At 36.3% G+C, this 22,200-nt stretch overlaps 1 protein-coding gene across 1 annotated transcript in view; it reads left to right on the forward strand.

Moving 5' to 3' along the window:
* Nucleotides 1-22,200, forward strand: part of USH2A (usherin) — a 717,806-nt gene that overhangs the window by 521,580 nt on the left and 174,026 nt on the right. The window contains exons 47-48 of the mRNA XM_027612135.2: nt 8,047-8,245; nt 11,618-11,786. Of these exons, the coding sequence (XP_027467936.2) occupies nt 8,047-8,245; nt 11,618-11,786 (368 nt within the window). The remainder of the gene's footprint in view (nt 1-8,046; nt 8,246-11,617; nt 11,787-22,200) is intronic.

Here is a 22,200-nt window from a genome sequence, read left to right on the forward strand (position 1 = left end):
GTTTTCAGCTCCAAATCAGTTCAAGGCTGTATTATTGATGAGGAGTCTGTGGTATAATGTCTTGTAGCATTTGCAAATAATTGTTTGAAAATTTGCCTGAAGCTACTGAATGATATAAATGATATTTTTACATACCAACTTTTCAGAAACCTTATGATAGCAGCACAGGCTGTGTGTCTTTAAATGAAGCTTAAACCACTATCATCATTTATAAATCCCCTTATATTTTCAAATTACTTAGTTTGGGGTTGAAAATAGCAAAAGAGGTTATATCTTGTGGAAAAAGAATTTTCCTCTTTTTGCCTCATCAGTTTTGAGGTGAAATTTTGAGGCCTCTGTTTTTTTTTTTAGAGTATGACTTTTTTTGTATTATCAGAGAATCTCTTCTACCCTTAATTTTCCTTTCTGATTTCTTTCAGTGACTGAAGTAAAATTTTGTATTTTGTATGTAAAAAAAGATTTTTTCTTTTTTTAATGGAGAGAATGTTGGACTGTAGATGTAATATGTTAAATCAAGTCTTCTTCACCCGTATTTTAAACTCTCTCCCTTACCAATATGGACAACTAGAGACACATTTAATTTGGATTGGAACTTTCTGTTAGAGTCTTTCTTTCTCTTTCTTCTTCTTTCTTTCTTTCTTTCTTTCTCTTTTCTTTCTTTCTTTCTTTCTTTCTTTCTTTCTTTTCTTTCTTCTTTCTTTCTTCCTTTCTTTCTTTTTCTTTTTTTTTCCTTCCTTCCTTCCTTCTTCCTTCCTTCCTTCCTTCCTTCCTTCCTTCTTCCTTCCTTCCTTCCTTCCTTCCTTTCATTCTTTCTTTCTTTGCTTTCCTTTCTTTCTTTTTCTTTCTTTCTTTCTTTCTTTCTTTCCTTTCTTTCTTTCTTTCTTTTCTTTCTTTCTTTCTTTCTTTCTTTGCTTTCTTTCTTTCTTTTCTTTCTTTTCTTTCTTTCTTTCTTTCTTTCCTTTCTTTCTTTCTTTCTTTCTTTCTTTCTTTCTTTCTTTCTTTCTTTCTTTCTTTCTTTCTTTCTTTCTTTCTTTCTTTTCTTTCTTTCTTTCTTTCTCTCTCTCTCTTTCTTTCAAGTAGGCTCTGTGCCCAACATGGGTTCAAACTCACAACCCTAACATCAAGAGTGGCATATTCTACCAACTGAGCCAGCCAGGTGCCCACTGTTAGTCTTAAAGGATATGGGAAGGGCGCCTGGGTGGCTCAGTTGGTTAAGCGACTGCCTTCGGCTCAGGTCATGATCCTGGTGTCCCGGGATCAAGTCCCACATTGGCTCCCTGCTCAGCGGGGAGTCTGCTTCTCCCCTCTGACCCTCTTCCCTCTCATGCTCTCTATCTCTCATTCTCTCCCTCTCAAATAAATAAATAAAATCTTAAAAGTTTAAAAAAAAATAAATAAAGGATATGGGAAGACCTCTTGAAAGAGATCGTTTGAAGTATATTTACTACTGCTGTACAGATACAATCAAGTCTTATAATTCAGCACTTATTATCTTAATGGCAGTGAGTTCTGATAACAGACACATTGTTTGATTAAAAGACCTTATAGAATATCGAGCTTTTTCTTAAGACTCTGCCATCAGTACCTCCCATTTCCTCAGCAACCTCTCTTTCCCAAACTCCTTTAACTTCTGTAACTCTGGCAGCTTCTGCTTAGTCCCTGAGGCAGACCGTGTGGATTTCAGCAAAGTCCAGCTCTTCCTAATTCACTTTGGCCTTTAACCGCACACACTGTCCCCTGTGCTCTGAATACCCATTCATTTCTTTTGTTGGGTCCATTCCAAATCCATTTATTCACTGTGGGTGTCCTGAGCAGAAAGACTACTAATCAGGTAGTTTAAATATCACAGTTTTGGTCATTCTGACGTCTCAAAGGCCTCTGGCCCTGTTTTCTCCCCACACTCTAGTCTCATGTATGCAGTTGTCCATTGATTTTCTGTAATGCTCTCCGCCCACCACTTCCACCACCTCAAGCTTCAGCAGTTCATTCTCACCTAACTCATCATCTTTTCCAACAGCCATTTTCACAAATGCACCACCACCTGCGTATTATCACAGAGATCTTTGAATTTTTTAATCCCCTGAGTTGACTAAATACCAATTTTAGTTTGTTTTTGTTTTGAAGCATGATCTTACATGTATTCCTCTTCTCCATTTCCACCACCACCACCCTGGTTCATGTTTTTACTGTTAAAGTTTATGTAACCAGTTTATGTAGCTGTCTTAATTCAGTGAGATACAAAGAGGTAAAGTCTTTGCTCTTTGCCCACTACTTGCCGCCTTAAACATAATCCTTTGGTTGTCCTCTCCTCAACTCTTGAAAGCCTCTCAGAAACATCTTATGGGTTTTGAATTATTTTTAGTTATGAGTCTCACTTTGGTAATTAAGATTCATGATCAAGTATTAAAAAGTCTTTTTCTGTCTCCAGCAAAATATTAAGCTCATGTCTGGTTCAAAGATTCTACCATGTCACAGGCTCAGCTTGTTCACACCTTGCCCATTCCCTTCTTGCTCTTTCCTTCCTGTCCCCTTTAATCCAGTGTGTCTCCTCTCAATGTTATTATTTTGCTGCCATCACTGAATGACCACCAAAGCCTTCCATGTGTCAGGTGGTACTTTCCTGAACAATTGTGTTTCCCTTGTGAGGTCCCAAGAGGATCTCCACATAGCCAAGTTCCCTGACATGAGGGTTGCCCTCCATAGAGGATCTGTTGTGGTGCCAACAGAGTAGGACATCCCAAGAACTCTTCTTGCTGGAGTCTCCTCTTCCTAGAGGGCTGTCATCGTGAGCAGTGTACCTTTAAGCTGGCTCAAGCCTAGCTGGATTGCAGGGCATCTCATGGCTCAGGAGAAGCTCACTGATCTGTGCCATGTGGTTCTCTTCATTTTACCATTCCATTGCAGCTGCTATGGATAATACCTAGCAATCAGGATTCTCTAATCTTTCTCTGAAGGAAAGCACCTTTTCTTTGCTTATATAGACTGTCAAGCTCCATGTCAAGCTGTTTCCAACTCCCTACTATCCTCAGGGGACAGCAACAGATTTTAGATTTAGACATTTCTGCATCTCATAAGTTCCAACAATGAGAAACAAGTGCTTCCAATTTCTCTGCTTCCAGTTTCTCTAAGTGACATGTTTTGAATGCCTTCTTTAGCCTCGAGTATGTTTTTAGTGGAAGTTAAGGGGTGGATTTGATGTCACTCTTCACTAAGTAAATAACTCCTTTTTCACTCTTTGCCTCAAAAACCTCCAGTTTTTCCAACACACTCAAAAACAGATCCAGTTATTTCTGTGTCGTACAAAATCCTACATCATCTGCACACCCCCATTCCAGCCTCCCGACACCCATCTGATCTTATTTCCAACATTCTATCTGTTGTACAGTCCAGTCCAGTCCTACTAGATTCACTGGCTCTTCAACAAGCCAAGCACATTGTTGCCTCTTTGCCTTTACACCTCTTGTTCCCTCTGCTCAGAAGCTCCTCTGGGCTTGCTACATCCCTTCTTTCAAATTTCTGCATGGAAGAACTGGGCTTTCTCAGACCACCAACCTGACATATGATATACTTATGTGTTTCTTTACTGTCCCTCTTCTCCAAGAAAAATTTAAGTTTTATGCAAAAAGGGGCTTTATCTCTCTTGTGCACTGATGAATATAGAACAGTGCCTGACATATAGGAGGCATTTAATAAATATTCACTAAATATTTAGTGAGAGTTTCTAAAACTTTCCTAGAATTCTGTTTATTTTTGGTTGTTTTAGGTGATGGGTCAATGTTAAAGAGGAGTTTTATCCTCAGAAATCAATAGAATCTTGATGTTCCCTTTAGAAATGAAATACCACTTTTAAATGGAGGACTTCAGTATCTGTCATCCTGCTTGGAGCTGTAGTGCAAATTCCTATACAAGAGGGAAACCCCATTCAACATTCTTTTGTACTTGAGGTACTAATGTAGCTCACTGACATTTCTGTCTACCCTAGGTCTCTTCTACTCTAACCTGTCAGGTTATTAATTCTAATGGGGCTTTATATTCTGGCAGTGACAACACTGCACAATCATACTATTTTACTATCAAACTCAGCATGGTATCTGAGGGACTCCATAAACTTTTTTCTTTTATTTAAATTTCCCTCCTTTACTGCTATGTAGCTTATTCATTCATCAAATTGGTCACATTACTCTTCGATACACACGTAGGATGATTCGCACCTCTTACTTTTGTTTATGTTGATTTTCCTGCCATTTTTTTCCCATCCGCATTCCCGAATTCAAGTCCATAGCAATTTGTCCCATGAGACCCTCATTGTTTAGTCTAGAAGACAGTGATCTTTGCTTATGTGTTTTTATAATATCTGTAGCCCAAACACATTTAAACACTTGACTTTCCATTGCTGTATTACATTTACATGCTTCATGTATGCATGTTTTATATCAACTATTACCCAAGGGCACACATTTCATCTTTTGATTTTTCACCTATTACAAGTTATGCTAAACATTCTGATAGATAATTAAATATTCAATAACTCGATTTGAGAGGTGAGAGTTAATATTGTCATCATACAACATTTATTTAATCCTATATTAAAAGTTACCTGATCGTTTGTAATAGCCATAATCTGGAAGAACTTAAGTGTTACATAAATAATTGACAGAAATAACCAAGTTGAATAGAGGAAAAAAAAAGGTCTTTGTAAACATGATCAGGGAATCTAGATCCCCATCTAGATTGATATCTTAAAGTATCTGAAGATTTTTTTCCTTTTGGCTCAAACATGACCATTTTGACGAAATGTAATAAAATATTAGAATAAAATGTTAAAGAGTGCCAACGGGAACCCTAATTCTTCATAAAAATTCTGTCTGACCTGTAACATGTTAATATTCACCTGTATAAGGGTAGGTGATAAAGAAATGATTTTTCCCCTACTCCTTTCTATCTTCAGTGTTATTTTGTACTTCTCAAAGAATTGAAAGTGATGATTATTGTGGTGGTGGCCACAGTAGTATATAGTCATAACAGAAGTAGAATAGTAAATCTACGAACAGTGTGACCTAATTAAAAAAAAATAATAACTCCAACTAAAATGCCTGAACAATCAATGAATCCATGTATCAAAATATGTGTAGATATAGTGGTTTTCATCAGAAACTTTATTAAGGTAGCTTAAATTTTAGTCCCTAGTGTTCTGGGAGTTAAATAAACTCCAATCATGACTTTATGAACAAATCAACCCAAAAAATCCATTCAAGGACTTACAGTTGGTTTATTTTTCTGCATGAGCATACAACCTTAACTAATCTAAACCAAAAAGGTTCAGCTTGTTTTCCCAGTACTTAACGTTCATTCCTATGGTATAAGAATGTTTCTTCTATTTTATTTATAAACATTAAAAGGAATGAAACCATCAATCCAGTTAATAATGGTGCATATTTCTCAGAGATGTCTTTCATTCAAATCAGCAACCAAAAGATTTTTCAGTGTATTCTCTTCGGTTCTAATGAGAGATGAATAGGTGTTAAACTTGTTACTCTTCTTTGATCGTTTACCTTCATGTACCTGACTCAGATCCTCAAAAGCAAAACTGCTCATGTTATCACTAAAAATATAAGCAGTCTCACTTCACACCTATTCTCTGCTAGAAGAAGTTACAATGGTGTGGTATTCTACATGGTGTTTTCTAGACTTTACTAATTCACCGGCTTTTGTAGAGAAGTCAGACCCTTGAATGTCACTTAAATGTAGTCTTTCCTGTAGTTGAATATGCAGTGAATACAAAAGAGGTATCTGGAAAATGTGGAATTAATTTTGAGAGTTGGATAAAAGACCTTAGAATAATAATGGTGACTATACAAGTCACCTATGAAACTGTTCTCTTGTAGGTGACATTAATTTCCTATCTACAGAGTCTTATTAGTGAATGTGTTATGTTTGTACCCCCAAGAAAATGAAATAATTTTCTTTTTTTTTAGCAGTCTATTAAAATGTCAAGGTTTATCTTGACTGCTGCTTTTTAATGTAAATGTTTGGGCTTAATTGAATTCCTAATATATGATGTCACTTGGAATTCTGATAGGGTCCAGTAGTTTTGCCTGTAAAGATATATTTCTTCTTAAAATGAAAGGTATAACAGTGACAGAAAAGTGGTCACATAAGTTATTGTAAGACTTTTATTGTAAAAATACTTTAAAGTATAGAGATTAAGTTTATGTGTGCTTGCTCTCCTCCAAAGTACCTACTGGAATGTTTTCTATGTAAAAATGCTCTATAACTATTTCTAATTGGTTAATTGTTATAGTTGGAAACTGTAGAATTATAAAACTAGAATTAATCTTGAGTGTCAAAGTTCCACCCCTTTTTTTGAAAGTAATGAGAATAAAAATAATTATTATTTTACATTTACTTAGTGTTTTACATTTAGTAGGCTTTCTTTGCCATGCTAAATTGTAAGAATATGTCATATCCAAATCTCTGGGGCTTTATTAAAATTTTTAACTATTCTGCTTATAGAGCTTATTTTAAAAATGCTAAAGATAGTATGGGTGTGTAGTCTAGGCTGTATCATTCTGGCAAGTAGTCCTAAGTGCAGAATTAAAGTTCTATAGCATTAACCTGAGAGTAAATCATTTTACTCAGGGTTGATTCCTAGTGGACAGCTTGATGTTATGATTTCATTTATTTCAACAAATGAAATACTAATAGATCATTGAAAGTGCAATAAAGTTTTGGTCAGATATTATGCCCTTATTGTATACCAACCTCCCCCCAGAAAAGTATACTCATATTTAGAATGAAATTGTTGCTCAACTTTTAAGAATCAAGCATCCCCGAGAATATGATGATGTAAAGATACTTGTTATGGGTATTTCCAATCCTATATTTCTTACCACAAAACAAACCAACTATGATATTTAAAGAATTATTAGAGGGGCACCTGGGTGGCTCAGTAGGTTAAGCATCTGCCTTCAGCTCAGGTCATGATCTCAGGGTCCTGGGATCCAGACCCATTTAGGGCTCCCTGCTCAGCAGGGAGTCTGCTTCTCTCTCTCACTTTGCCCCTCCCCCCTGCTCATGTGCTCTTTCTCTCCTTCTCAAATAAATAATCTTCAAAAAAAAAGAATTTTTAGAGAAACAAATCTGTTTGTGTCAGTCAAAAATTAAGATATGTCAAAGTAAAGTGTATTTGGAAGGATTTTGTATCAAGTTTATCACTTGATATAATTTATAAATAATAAATTTATCGATTTTTTTTACCAGTTGGTAAGTTTTTCCACTGATAACAGGATTTTGTCAATTTGGGCATTTATTTTGGCTACAAGTAACAAGACACCCAACAACAGAGGCTTAAGTTCCAGAGATTGTGTATTGTTGCTGGCATTGGTTCAGCTGCACCAAATACATGGTGGCCTCTCTTGGTGATTCTTATGATCTTTCTCAGTGGCTGCAAGATGATTGCTATAGTGCAGACATCATGTTTAGCAAAAAAAGAAAAGGGGCAGGTGATGGCTGTGCAAGAAAGCTGGAAATTGCCTAGGAACCTTCAGAGGCTCCCACTGTGGTTTTCTAACACATGTCTAGGAGCAGCTTTGTGTGAGCTGGGAGAGGAAGACAAAAGAGAAGGTGATTTTAAGTAGAGATGAGGTCTGCCACATGTTCTAATTTCCACCTTATCATATTACTTGTGTCTTATTTTTCCCAATCCAACCAAATTCTTCTGTTGGTTTTCCTGATTAGACAAAACAATGGTACTTTCTTCTTGTCTCTGTAATTTAAAGTGGGAGATCACTGGACTCCTGTCATGTGTTATCCTCCCAAAAGCTTACATGGTTTTCATCGATTCTCTAAACATATTTTACGGTAGTAGCATCTATGAGCATACATATATTATATATATATTCTTTTGCTTCAGCTTCTTAATTAAGAAGTTGTTGACAAAATGGACCTTTTGACGAATCTGGGAGATTAACTGAAAGTATGTGAGGCTGAGAGCAGTGATGTTAAATGTTGTCTTTTCGGAGGTATTGATTATTCTATCCATTGCAGATCCCTTCAAGTTGATTGGATGTCTCCAGGGAAGCCAAATGGCATTATCCTCGGATATGATGTCTTACGTAGAACATGGCATTCATGCCCTAAAACTCAGAAGTTAAGGAAGGACCACAGTGGTGAGCTCTGCAAGGCAGTGAAGTGTCAAAAACCTAAAACTATCTGTGGAGAGAGGTGCTATTCTCCAGAAGCTCAGGTATATCTTCTCATATGAGTCAGTGAAATATATTTTTCTCACTAAACACTCCAGGTGAAATCACTTGCTTCTTAAACCATGGTTTGTCATGATCAATTTTTCCACTAGTCTATCAGGAAGACCCCGTGGAAAAGAAAGGATGCTTATAAAAACCCTCTCATCCTCATGAGCATCTTAGCCTTCTCATTTTTCATCATCTTCACAGGAAACATTAGTTTATTGAAATGGTAAGGAACTCCCAAATTTGTATTTGATTGAATGACTTGAATTTTCCTTACAACAAATCCATTCAGCTACAAGTGCCTGTTGTTTACATGACACTGATGAGTAACTGTGAGCAGGACCTTCCGTGGTTTGTCAGAAATATTTTAAAATTATGGCCATTTGCAGATTAATGTTCATATTAGTTGCAGTTTAGGAATCAGATCAATAGCACAGCCAGACAACGGAGTTTGTAAATGGCTTTTATTGACAAATGATGCAGAAAATCCTTACTTTGAAGGTAGGATTTCATCTAATGAAATAATGTTCCTATTTGTCAACAACAACATCACACATTTAATGACCAAAGCTGTTACTAAATTCAAAAGATTCACTGCAAAAAGACACAGTAATTAAGAAAGTGAGTTGTTGAAGCAATATGGATCAAAATACAAATGATTACAGCTGACACTGACCAAGCAGTGGCTTTCATCTAAGAAATGTTATAAAACTAGCAGTTACTAACTATACTTTTTTTTGACACATAGGCTCCAGAATTGCCATTATGCCTAAGTTTTACATTATTTTAGGCCATTAAATGTACACAATGAATCATGGAACACTACATCAAAAAACTAATGATGTAATGTATGGTGATTAACATAACATAATAAAAAAACTAAAAAATAAAAAAATAAAATAAATGTATACTACCTGATGAACATACCTCCATAAAATAAAATTAAATTTAAGATTTTTGAAGGGAAAAATGCTGGAATAAATTTGCCCATTAAAAATGTTCTCTAGGGGGGCGCCTGGGTGGCTCAGTCGTTAAGTGTCTGCCTTCGGCTCAGGTCATGATCCCAGAGTCCCGCTCCCCCTGCTTGTGTTCCCTCTCTCGCTATGTCTCTCTCTGTCAAATAAATAAAATAAAATCTTAAAAAAATGTTCTCTAGGAGAAAGAAAGAAATCTTTGATGTATTAAGCAAAGGCTTATTTTTATTTTAAGGATTAAGGACATACACAGGTATTGACAGTTAAAGAGAATAAAGGAAGTCAATTAAAAATCTCAAAAGAAAGCAATTGTTTGTAAATTTCTGTTTAGAGTTAACTATGAATATATATTTCTTGGGTGAGAAGTTAGAAAGAGATAGAAAAGAAACTAAGAATTTTTTGGCTAAATCACCACAAATATCAGGAGGATCTGAAACACATGCAAAATTTACCATGTATTCAAACCCCAGTGAACATCAGACCTGGAAGGCTTGTTAAAACACGGATTGCTTGTCCCACCCCCAGAAATTCTGATTTGGTAAATCATGGGTGGAGTGTGAAAATTTGCATTTCTAACATGTTCCCAGGTGATGCCTTTGCATCTGTCCAGGAACCATATTTTGAGAATCACTAGATTACAGACTTGCTTTAGGAAACTATAGAGCAAGGAAAAGGCTATTTATATATTAGGTACACATTTATCAACTCAAGTTATTGAAATTTCCATGTATGTTTTCTGAGGCAGCTAACTTGAAAACTGAATTAGAAGATTAAGAAATATTCTGTTTACGTGGAGAACTCCCAAGAGGAATAATTGCTTGAGCATGTCACTTTGGGGACCCACAAATGATCTAAACCCAAGAGCGCTAGAAAAAATTTACAAGTTTCGTGTGGCTAAAGGAGTCTGAAAATGGCAATGGAAGGATGGAGTGAACCAGTTCTAACGTGTCAACACTAAATAAACATTCCAGTGAAAATTCCACAAGAAAATGAAAAGGACTAGAGAAGCTTACTGAAGAAAAAGGCTAGATGTGCTTCAGTGTCTAGAAATGCACTTTATGAGAATTGGACTTTAACAAGTGCTTTAAGACCACACAACAAAGAGCAAGATTTTAGGTCACTGTCATACAACAAGAGGAGGGTATGCGTTGTTTTACCTTGAAAACAAAAATGACCAGCATCCTTAAATCCCAAATAAACATAACAATTTTTTGCTTAAGTCTTAAACATGGGGCATAATTTCAAAATTTACTTTTCACACAGAGTATGACATTAAAGAGAAGGATCACCCAGTTTATCTTTGGCATTAGACTAATTTTGAATCCTCACTGCTAATAACTAAATACAGAAAAGGAAATTCATTACAGTTGGTTTAGCATGGCTACCTGAGAAACCGCAGGAGTATACTTTGAATTTAAGAGCCCTATTTCTTTGTTCTTTGATAATTTTTAAAAAATGAATGAAGTCTATGCTAATGGTGTTTTGAAGACTTAGTCCATGTTCTACCACCTTATACTGAGCTTGATTCACAAGTTGGTGCAAGCTAGAAATAGCAAAGTGCAAAATGGAAAAAGAGAAACCTCTAAATAGTGATTGATTTTGCCTGCCACAGGAAGCTTCTATCTAATTAAAGTGACTTATGCCTAGTGTAGGTTTTGAGGCTACTTTTCAGCAACTATTTAGCATTTGATTTGTTATATATACAGAGTGTCAGTCTCTCAGACCTCAAGTGAGCGTGCAAATAATTATTTGATTGTTCAAGCACATAATTTCTTCTACAGCTCCTGGAAAAAACACATTGTTAAAAGGGCTTTCCAAAATTAATTTCCATATAAATTTCTTTTTTTTAATATGGTGGCCTATGGCATATACATATATATGTATCATACATACACATATATATGTAAATGTTAGACTTTGTTGAGATTGCCTTGTCTGAAGATTGGGTTCGTAAATAAGTGATCATATAAATTATAAGGAAAAGGCTATTTATTAAAAAAAAAGATCAATAAAGATAGGTTTCCATAAATGTATTTTCAAATTAAACGGTCATTAAAATAGAAACGTATATATGAAGACAATTGTTCATTTACAATTCTAAGTCTTCTTTATATTGGGAGCACTGACATTCAAAGGAGAATTCATATTTATAGAGTGTGATAACAGAGCACAAAGCATGATTGAAGTCTAAAAAAGCAACATTGTATCAAATAGCATATATAGAATTTAAATGATGCTGGGAAAATGCATTTTTCAAACTTCTGAATTTTTATCCATAATAGACTACATTTGGTCTCAGGTTAAGTCCTATTAGAATATAATTGTATCACATGAGATATGACGGTATATTACTTTTAATTAAACTGGTATTTCTTTAACCCCAATTCCCACCTTCAGGTTTGTTGTAATGGAGTTCTCTATGACCCCCAGCCTGGGCACCACTGCTGTGAAGAGAAGTATATCCCATTCATTTTGAATTCAACTGTGGTTTGTTGTGGCGGCCGAATACGAGAGGCTCAACCAAATCATCACTGCTGCTCTGGGTATTACACTAGAATTCTACCAGGTGAGGATCATTTCCAGGTGTGCTCAGTGTTGGGGAGCAAGAATTCCTGTCCTCTTTAAGGTCCTTCTAGCTGGACTAAAATCAAATTGACAAGTGACAGATTAACAGGAAAAAATCAAATTTAATACTGTGCCTATAAGGAATTCACACAAATATGGAAATTCCAAAGACAGTCAGACAAATGAAGTCTATATGTCATTCTGAACTAAGGGGAAGGGGGGAGGGACCTGGGACATCAGAGGAAAGGAACATACTTCATAGAGTGGTAAGAAGAAAAGCAGATGTTTGGTAATTAGATGTTTGCCCTGCCATACAGATGGGTCACTCAGATGAAATTTATCTCTGCTAATGACCCTTATTCTGGGAAAGACCCCCAGTTTGGATTCTTCTATGTAGTTAAGGGAAGAGTAAAATTTTCTCTTCAGTCTGCACGGTCTCGATTGCTTTTAGCTCAAAATAATCGTCATGCCATTGTGGTCCATCTTGGGCGGCTGCCCTTGGCCCTTACATCAGTAATCTGGGAACCTGAAAAAGCCAACACATGATATGCCTGTCAACTATTTCAAGCACCTCCTCAACAAAAATTTAATGACTAAAACATAACCAATGACCTACTTTAAATATTATTTCTTCTTTCAGCTTTGTTGAAATCTAAGCAAGACGAGGTAGGTACTAAGAGGGAATACAAGGGACTTATGGTATCTACCACATGAGGAAATATATCAAGACCTGGGAACTCCCTTTATTTTGTGACTTTATTTCATTCACATGGCTAAATATTTTCACCATAAATTCTGTGAATTTCTAAGTGTTCCACTCCATGAAGCCATTCTTCATTTCCTCCATTTCTATTCTGAACTATGCATGTATTGTCCCTGGATGGATTATAAACACAAATTCCATTTATCAGAGACGAGTCCACTGTCAGGCTAGGTAGGGCAGAAAGAGGGTTGCCGTAAAGAATAGCAAACAGGGAGTTTTCCCTCCTTACCCTTTTTTTTTCTTCTATTAGCTGACTGAATAAGCACTGTCCAAATTTCAACTACACAAAACAATATAATTGAGATTAAAGATAATAACAGTTGGTATTTATAAAACACAAAGTCTGGGGCACAATCTGTATTTAAAGGTTTCACATATGATACCTTAGGTACTTCTCACAACTGTAGGAGATTGGTATTTTATCTAAAGTTTATAAATAAGGAAACAGATTCAGAAAGGATCAGTAACAAAGCCAGATTCAGATAGGTGGGAGTGGAAGAGCTGAAGGGAACATCTCAGCGTTTCTTTCCAAAATCCATATTCAACCCTACTTACTCCTTTTTTTAAATCTGTTATTTAGTTTATTATTTTTTCCAAGTTTTTATTTAAATTCCAGTTAGTTAACATACAGTGTAATATTAGTTTCAGGTGTAGAATTTAGTGATTCATCACTTACATATAATACTTGGTGCTCATCACAAGCGCCCTCCTTAATACCCATCACCCATTTAACCCATTCCCCCCACCCACCTCCCCTCCAGCAACCCTCAGTTTGTTCTCTATAGTTAAGAATCTGTGTACCCCGATGTTTATAGCAGCATTATCAACAATAGCCATATTATGGGAAGAGCCCAAATGTCCATTGACTGATGAATAGATAAGGAAGATGTGGTGTATAGAATATTACTTAGCCATCAAAAAGAATGAAATCTTGCCATTTGCAACACCATGGATAGAGCTAAAGGGTATTATGCTAAGCAAAATAAGTCAGTCAGAGAGAGACAAATACCATATGATTTCACTCATATGTGGAATCTAAGAAACAAAACAATAGGGAAAAAAAGAGAAAGGCAAATATTTACTCTTATTTAACCAAAATATGTTAATATGTGTTAACATAGTTTTAAAGTGACTATTTCAGACTTCTAAACATCTTCATTACCACCACTGGCAGTTACTGGTAAATATCCTGGAAAAGCCATTGACACACAGATTTTTTTTTCCCTTCCACCTAAGTTTAATGCCTATGTCTTCAGAAGCACAGAAAACAGATATGGGACAAAGAGAAGAAAGCTAAGTGTTCAGATGCCCAAAGAAAACTGAATGCTTTGAGATACCTGGTTTAACAGGGAATTTATGCCAAACATCCAGTTAATTCAGGTTATTGTTCAGTGTACCTTGTGTTTGGCATAAATACATTTATCCAAGGTATGAGAATGGAGAAATTATCTTACCCAGCATCCCTTTTGCAAAAAATGCTGGAGCAAAAAGGGAAAGTGAAGTAATTAAATATATATAAGCTTATTCAAGGCAGAGACTATCTTTCTACTCTTCATAATTTTTCCTTAATACTAATAGACAAATCTGACTTACAGCAATGCTGTTATTTCTTATTCTCTTGCAAAAATACTTTTATAATTTAATAACTCTTAATCAGCTAGATTTCCCAAGTAAGAAAACGCAACGGTGATGGAAATAAGGCATTTGTAGAAAAGGGTTAACTTCTTTATCTGGAAATCATCGTGTTAGGAACTAATCAAATTCTGCCAAATGCTTTACTCTCTCAAAATAGTTTACACTTTGGGAGTTTTCTACTACATTTCCTATCTTCTTTCCCCTGCAAAAAGTGGCCCTGAAAAATATAAATTGATGAGATGGGCATGTTCTGTTGTTCTCTTCTTTCTTGTTGTTCAGACCAATGGACCATACCAGGCTTTTCTCTAATTCTAACACAGAACTAAATAATAGTGGCTTTATTCCAAAGTCACATTAAAATTTTTAATGTTATGATTTGCAGTGAACTGTTTAAACTCTGAGAAAATATTCTCTGTCCCTTAACATTGATGAAAAATAATTGGTTGTGTCCATCATGACTATTAACTCTTAGATTTGTCTTTCACCTTTCTCAATCCTAACACAAAGTGTCAGATTTCAAACTAAAAAACAATCTACTTAAAAAAAAAAATTCCAAGGTGCCTGGGTGGCTCAGTGAGTTGAGCGTCTGACTCTTGGTTTTGGCTCAGGTCACGATCTCAGGGTTGTGGGATCAGGCCCTGCCTTGGGCTCCATGCTCAGCACCAGAGTCAGCTTATGAATCATGGAACACTACATCAAAAACTAATGATGTAATGTATGGTGATTAACATAACAATAAAAATGAAAAAAAGAAAAAAACCTCTCTCCCTCTTCCTTAGCCCCTCCCTGCCCTTGTGCTCTCTCCCTCTCTTTCTAAAAAAAAAAAAAAGAAAGAAAAAGAAAAAGAAAAAAATCCAAATAAAATTTAACTCTTTTTTCCTAAAAATAAAATAAGGCGTGGAAGTCCAAAAGTCATTTATTGACATTATACAAAACTTTTTAATAAGTAATTTTTTTGAAACAAGAGTTTTCAAACCTTCATGATCTGCCTATGACACATGCTCACTCAAACCTCAAACATTTTAATAACTTCCAAACTGTTGAGTATGGTCCATATTTGGATTCCTTTTAAGTAGTTCATTTTTCACAGTATTAGAATGCTTACCATGGTGTCAAGGAAAAAAAATGCAATCTCATGGGATAATCAAAGAGAGTGTTTGCTGCAATCATTAATCTCAATGTACCTAAATGAAGAGATTATATTGTGACCTCTATCCTCAGCCAGTGGTCTTTGTTAACTACTTTAACACTGTTTACATCAAGAAAGAAAGCATAGTGACCCTATACCCATCTTGTATCTAAATGCAATTAAAATTCAATCAGTACTCTGTCAGTTCAAGGCTAAGATGGGTATAGGCATTTTGATATTTATAGATAAATCTGAAGTATCGGTTAATAATATTTACTTCATATTTTTCTCACAACTTTATAGAACCTTACAACAAAGAGTGGCAGAGGAAAAAATGCTTATTCCACTCCCCTTTTTTTATAAATATGCTAATGACCTCAAGCTAAATGTTAATGTGGGTCATTCTTTGATAAGAATAACAATTAACTGTGAAGACTGCATGGTAGCTTTTAGAGAGAAAACATTTTCAAGCCTGTTGTGAAATAGATTCATTTTGAGAGGTTAATGAGAAGGTGACTGATCCTTGTGTCTTATATCTAATAGACCTTTTTTGAGGAAAAAAAATCAGTTTTGTTTCTCATTGATATAATCCAAATCTCTTTTTATAAAGCCTTTTCTTCTGTCAGTGACTGAATAAGAAAATATCTAAACCAATTAATATTTGTTATCCTCAAAACTGCTTTTAAAAAAAGGTTGGTTTGGGCGCCTGGGTGGCTCAGTTGGTTAAGCGACTGCCTTCGGCTCAGGTCTTGATGCTGGAGTCCCGGGATCGAGTCCCACATCAGGCTTCCCGCTCAGCGGGGAGTCTGCTTCTCCCTCTGACCCTCTTCCCTCTCGTGCTTTCTATCTCTCATTCTTTCTCTGAAATAAATAAATAAAATCTTTAAAAAAAAAATGTTGGTTTTCCACAATATATATATATATAGATGTGGACACTATGTTTCTTCTAAACCCACCGTTGTCCTAAATGATATTTAATTAACTGGTGCTGTCCCTCTACCATGTGGTATGTTATGTTAAAGAAAGTTTGCCAAGAAGATACACTTCTCTCTGGCTGTGGAGATTTAAAAAATATAGCAACCACATTTGAGACCAAGTTTGAAAATCCTTTTACCCAGAGGAATGTAACAAGTACAATAACTTTACTGTTCACAGTAAGCTCATTCCTCCTTCATTGGCCTCTAGTAGAATCAGGATGAAAAATTTAGAATTTTCTTCTGCTTATACATACCATGCTATAGGATCTTTTCACTCTCTCTCTCGATTTCTCTCTGACAAATAAATAAGTAAAATCTTAAAAAAAAAAAGGAAAAGGAAAAAAAAAAAGTGCTCCTGGATGGCTCCCTCATTTAACTGTCTGCCTTCAACTCAGGTCATGATCGAGTCCCACATCAGGCTCCCTGGTCAGGAGAGAGCCTGCTTCTCCCACTTCCTCTGCTGCTCCCCTTGCTTGTGCTCTCTCTCTCTCTGTCAAATAAATAAATAAAATCTTTAAAAAAAAAAAAAAGGAAAGAAAGAAGCCAGTCTCAAAAAGTTACGTCCTGGGAGATTCCATTTATATGACACACGGGAAAACACAAGCTGTGGATATGGGGAAAAATTGCCAAGGGTGATGGGTGGGAGAAGAGCGTTACTGTGAAAGAATAGTATGGAGTTTTGGGGGGTGATGAAACTCATTTGTATCCAAATTGTATTTTTATGTTAAAATTCATAGAATTATGCATCCACCAAAAAGGTCAATTTTAAATGGATGATATTTTTTTAAATAAAAAAATTTTAAACTCATATACCTTAGAATTCTATTTCTATTCTATAAATAGGAAAAGTAAGACTTAGGAACAAGATGAAGTCACTTCCTTAGTGGAGATTGAAATTTGCACAATTAAAAATTAGATTGAGACATTAGAGATACTGTGTTATATAATAATGTGATGACTTCATACATGTAACTTAATATGCTTTTCTGGTATATTGGTAGAGCAGAAAGAAAGAAAATTTATCTCCATTAAAATTACACTGGAAATTCCTGTTAAAAAAAAAGCTAGCAAAAGTGTCCCAGTTAGCTGCAAGTTTGGTTCAACATCCGCAAATCAATCAATGTGATACAATACATTAATAAAAGAAAGAACAAGAACCATATGATCCTCTCAATAGATGCAGAAAAAGCATTTGACAAAGTACAGCATCCTTTCTGGATCAAAACTCTTCAGAGTAGAGGGATAGAGGGTACATACTTCAATATCATAAAAGCCATCTAAGAAAAACCCACAGTGAATGTCATTCTCAATGGTGAAGAACTGACAGCTTTCCCTCCAAGGTCAGGAACACAGCAGGGATGTCCACTATCACCACTGCTACTCAACATAGTATTAGAAGTCCTAACCACAGCCATCAGACAACAAAAAGAAATCAAAGGCATCCAAATCAGCAAAGAAGAAGTCAAACTCACTCTTTGCAGATGATATGATCCTTTATGTGGAAAACCCAAAAGACTCCACCCCAAAACTGCTAGAACTCAAACAGGAATTCAGTCCAGTGGCAGAATATAAAATCAATGCACAGAAATCAGTGGTATTCCTATACACCACCACCAAGACAGAAGAAAGAGAAATTTAAGGAGTCGATCCCATTTACAATCGCACCCAAAACCATAAGATACCTAGGAATAAATCTAACCAAAGAGGCACAGAATCTGTACTCAGAAAACTATAAAATAATCATGAAAGAAATTGAGGAAGACACAAAGAAATGGAAAAACGTTCCATGCTCATGGATTGGAAGAACAAATATTGTGAAGATGTCAGTGCCACCTAGAGCAATCTACACATTCAATTCAATCCCCATCAAAATACCATCCACACTTTTCAAAGAAATGGAATAAATAATCCTAAAATTTGTATGGAACCAGAAAAGACCTCGAATAGCCAGAGGAATGTTGAAAAAGAAAAGCAAAGCTGGCAGCATCACAATTCCAGACTTCAAGCTCTATTACAAAGCTATAATCATCAAGACAGTATGGTTCTGGCACAAAAACAGACACATAGATCAATGGAACAGAATAGAGAGCCCAGAAATGGACCCTCAACTCTATGGTCAACTAATCTTCGACAAAGCAGGAAAGAATGTCCAATGGAAAAAAGACAGTCTCTTCAACCAATGGTGTTGGGAAAATTGGACAGCCACATGCAGAAGAATGAAACTGGACCATTACCATACACCACACACAAAAATAGACTCCAAATGGTTGAAAGACCTAAATGTGAGACAGGAGTCCATCAAAATCCTAAAGGAGAACACAGGCGGCAACCTCTTCGACCTCAGCCGCAGCAACTTCTTCCTAGAAACATTGCCAAAGGCAAGGGAAGCAAGGGCAAAAATGAACTATTAGGACCTCATGAAGATAAAAAGCTTTTGCACAGCAAAAGAAACAGTCCACAAAACCAAAAGACAACCGACAGAATGGGAGAAGATATTTGCAAATGACATATCAGATAAAGGGCTAGTATCCAAAATCGATAAAGAACTTATTAAACTCAACACCCAAAGAACAAATGATCCAATCAAGAAATGGGCAGAAAACATGAACAGACATTTTTCCAAAGAAGACATCCAAATGGTCAACAGACACATGAAAAAGTGCTCAACATCGCTCGGCATCAGGGAAATCCAAATCAACACCTCACTGAGATATCACCTCACACCAGTCAGAATGGCTAAAATTAACAAGTCAGGAAACGACAGACATTGGCGGGGATGCAGAGAAAGGGGAACCCTCCTACACTGTTGGTGGGAATGCAAGCTGGTGCAACCACTCTGAAAAACAGTATGGAGGTTCCTCAAAAAATTGAAAATAAAGGTACCATATCATCCAGCAATTGCACTACTGGGTATTTACCCCAAAGATACAAATGTAGGGATCCAAAGGGGTACGTGCACCCCGATGTTTATAGCAGCAATGTCCACAATAGCCAAACTGTGGGAAGAGCCAAGATGTCCATCAACAGATGAATGGATAAAGAAGATGTGGTGTATATATATATATATATATATATATATATATATATATATATATATATACATACAGTGGAATATCATGCAGCCATCAAAAGGAATGAGATCTTGCCATTTGCAATGACGTGGATGGAACTGCTGGAGAGTGTTATGCTGAGCAAAATAAGTCAATCAGAGAAAGACATGTATCATATGACCTCACTGATATGAGGAATTCTTAATCTCAGGAAACAAACTGAGGGTTGCTGGAGTGGTGGGGGGTGGGAGGGATGGGGTGGCTGGGTGACAGACATTGGGGAGGGTATGTGCTATGGTGAGCGCTGTCAATTGTGTAAGACTATTGAATCACAGACCTGTACCTCTGAAACAAATAATACATTATATGTTAAAAAAAAAAAAAAAGGAAGAAGATAGCAGGAGGGGAAGAACAAAGGGGGAGAAATCGGAGGGGGAGAGGAACCATGAGAGACTATGGACTCTGAGAAACAAACTGAGGGTTCTAGAGGGGAGGGGGTGGGGGGATGGGTTAGCCTGGTGATGGGTATTAAAGAGGGCACGTTCTGCATGGAGCACTGGGTGTTATACGCCAATAATGAATCATGGAACACTACATCAAAAACTAATGATGTACTGTATGGTGATTAATGTAACATAATAATAATTTAAAAAAATGTGTCCCAGTTAGAGACTATGCTCCTTATTTCAGGTAGTAATGTGTATGATCATATTCTAATAGAAATACAAAATTCTGTATAGGGTTTTGCTGGTTTGCTGGTTTGATGCTGAGTAACTAGTGGATAAAAATGATGGCTTCACATCTCATTTCTTTCATTTATTAGTTGTTTGACCTTCATTAAGTTACTTTAAGTGATATAAGTGGGAAACTAATGTGTCTGATTTCACTGAGCTCTGGAATTAGAACCCCCAAAGCTTTCATGTGCCAGTAGAAGGAAAGGTTTATAGTAATTGGGGAGCATAAGAGTACACGAAGTTGAGGCATCCTGTAGGTGACAGAAGATAGTCTCTTATGAATTATTCTAGATCAAAGACTCAGGTGTGTCCACTTTCATCAGATTACTAAAGTGCAGCCAGTTCATAAAAACTAGGAATCAAATGTCTAATGGACATTGAGATCCTATGAGCTCAGAGATCCACGTTGATTCTTGCTGATTCTAAGAGACCAAGCAATCCTTTATCTAAGCCAACTTTCAGCAGTTGACTGGGGAAGTCACAAATAGCTTCCAACCGTTAAAGAGAAATAGACTTTCTATTTTGCATGACATCACAGTTTCAAATCTAGACCTAGGAATTGTGTTTTGTTCTGAAAACACAGATGCTTGGAAACCATGTCATTTCTGTGCTATCACTGTCAACAAATACAGAGAATCAATTTGTCAAGCTTTCTCAGGAACATAATGGAAGATCATCCACACATTGTGTAGGAGTGGAGTTTTAAAGCAGAAATCAAGTATCTTCAGTATATTAGTTTCCTAGGGCTCTTGTAACAAATTATTAGAAATGTGGTGGCTTAAAACAACACAGTTTTATTATCTGACATTTCTCATGGTCAGAAGTTCCAAATGGGTCTCACTGGGCCAGAAGCAGTGTGTCAGCCAGGCTGCCTTCTCTTCTGTAGGAAAGAATCTACATTTTCCACCTTCCAAAGGCTGCCTACATCCCTTGCCTAGGAGCCTCCTTCCATCTTCCAGCCTTGCAATGGCAGTCAGTCCTTTCTCACATAGCATTATCAAATTCAATTCCATCTGCTATTTTAACATGCTTTTGCCATGTAACACAACATATTCACAGTTTCCAGATATTAGTACATGGACATCTTTGGGAGGTCATTTTCTGCTTACCACACTGACACTGTGGTTAAATAATTATGAGAATTAAAGTGGCACTTCTGTAAACTCTTGGGGCATAACTATCCCAAGTGAATAAAAAAAAGATACTGTGAGTCTGAGTGCAAGAGTATATGAAAAACTGCTGAGCATAGATCTATTACTCTAAATTAAGCAGCTGTCTTAGGGATTGGAGAGAGGATGGTATCAGGTTGGGAACTACGGGAAGTAAGGAAGCACAATCTTGTTAATGGCCCTTAAATCTTGGACAAAATGGTATACAAGTCATTTATTTTTTGGATGGAATGAATAAGATATTATAAGGGTTACTATAGGGAATAACAAGTCTTTTCTGGAGTTATGTGGATACAATGGACCTGATTTTCTTCAATAACCACCGTTTTTTTTAGTGAATTTTTAACCAGTTTCAAGAAGGACAGATTTAGAACAACCTTTAAGGGTTTAGCCTCCTCTGTGAATCCCATATCTAAACTCTCCTTGACCCAGTAGCTCTTGAAGACAGATTCAAGGTCTGAAATGTAGATCATGAAATCATCAGGCATGAGATAGGCAGTCTGTGCCATCATCAAATTATAGGATGGGGAGTCTGCTGGGAGTTCCAGAAAGAGGCTTTGGATCCACATTTAGTACTAGCATCCCATTTACAAAGTGGATCTCCTCCCATCAAATGCACCAGAGTGGAAAAAATACTAAGTTAGCAGAAAAGTGTGTTGATTAAAGTGAAGACAAAGACAAAGGGAGAGACTGAAAGGTATTTGAAATCTCTACCTCTGAGACAATTTGGTTGTTCCTAGGAAGGGATGATAGAAACATAGAATTTATGGTAGATAGTGTAGCCTCAATATCAGTTAGTTATGAAAACTTCAATTTCTACAAGTGCATGAAAAGTTCTCTTTTTGTGTGTGTTAAATGCAGGTATAGATTGACCAGAGCAGCTACTTTCACAGAAAGAGGTTCTTGTGTCAATGTTTGTCCTTTTCCTTTTTTGAATCTTTCTAGCTAAAGTAGAGCA

This window comes from Zalophus californianus, chromosome 10, assembly GCF_009762305.2.
Source record: "Zalophus californianus isolate mZalCal1 chromosome 10, mZalCal1.pri.v2, whole genome shotgun sequence".
Classification (NCBI taxonomy): Eukaryota; Metazoa; Chordata; class Mammalia; order Carnivora; family Otariidae; genus Zalophus; species Zalophus californianus.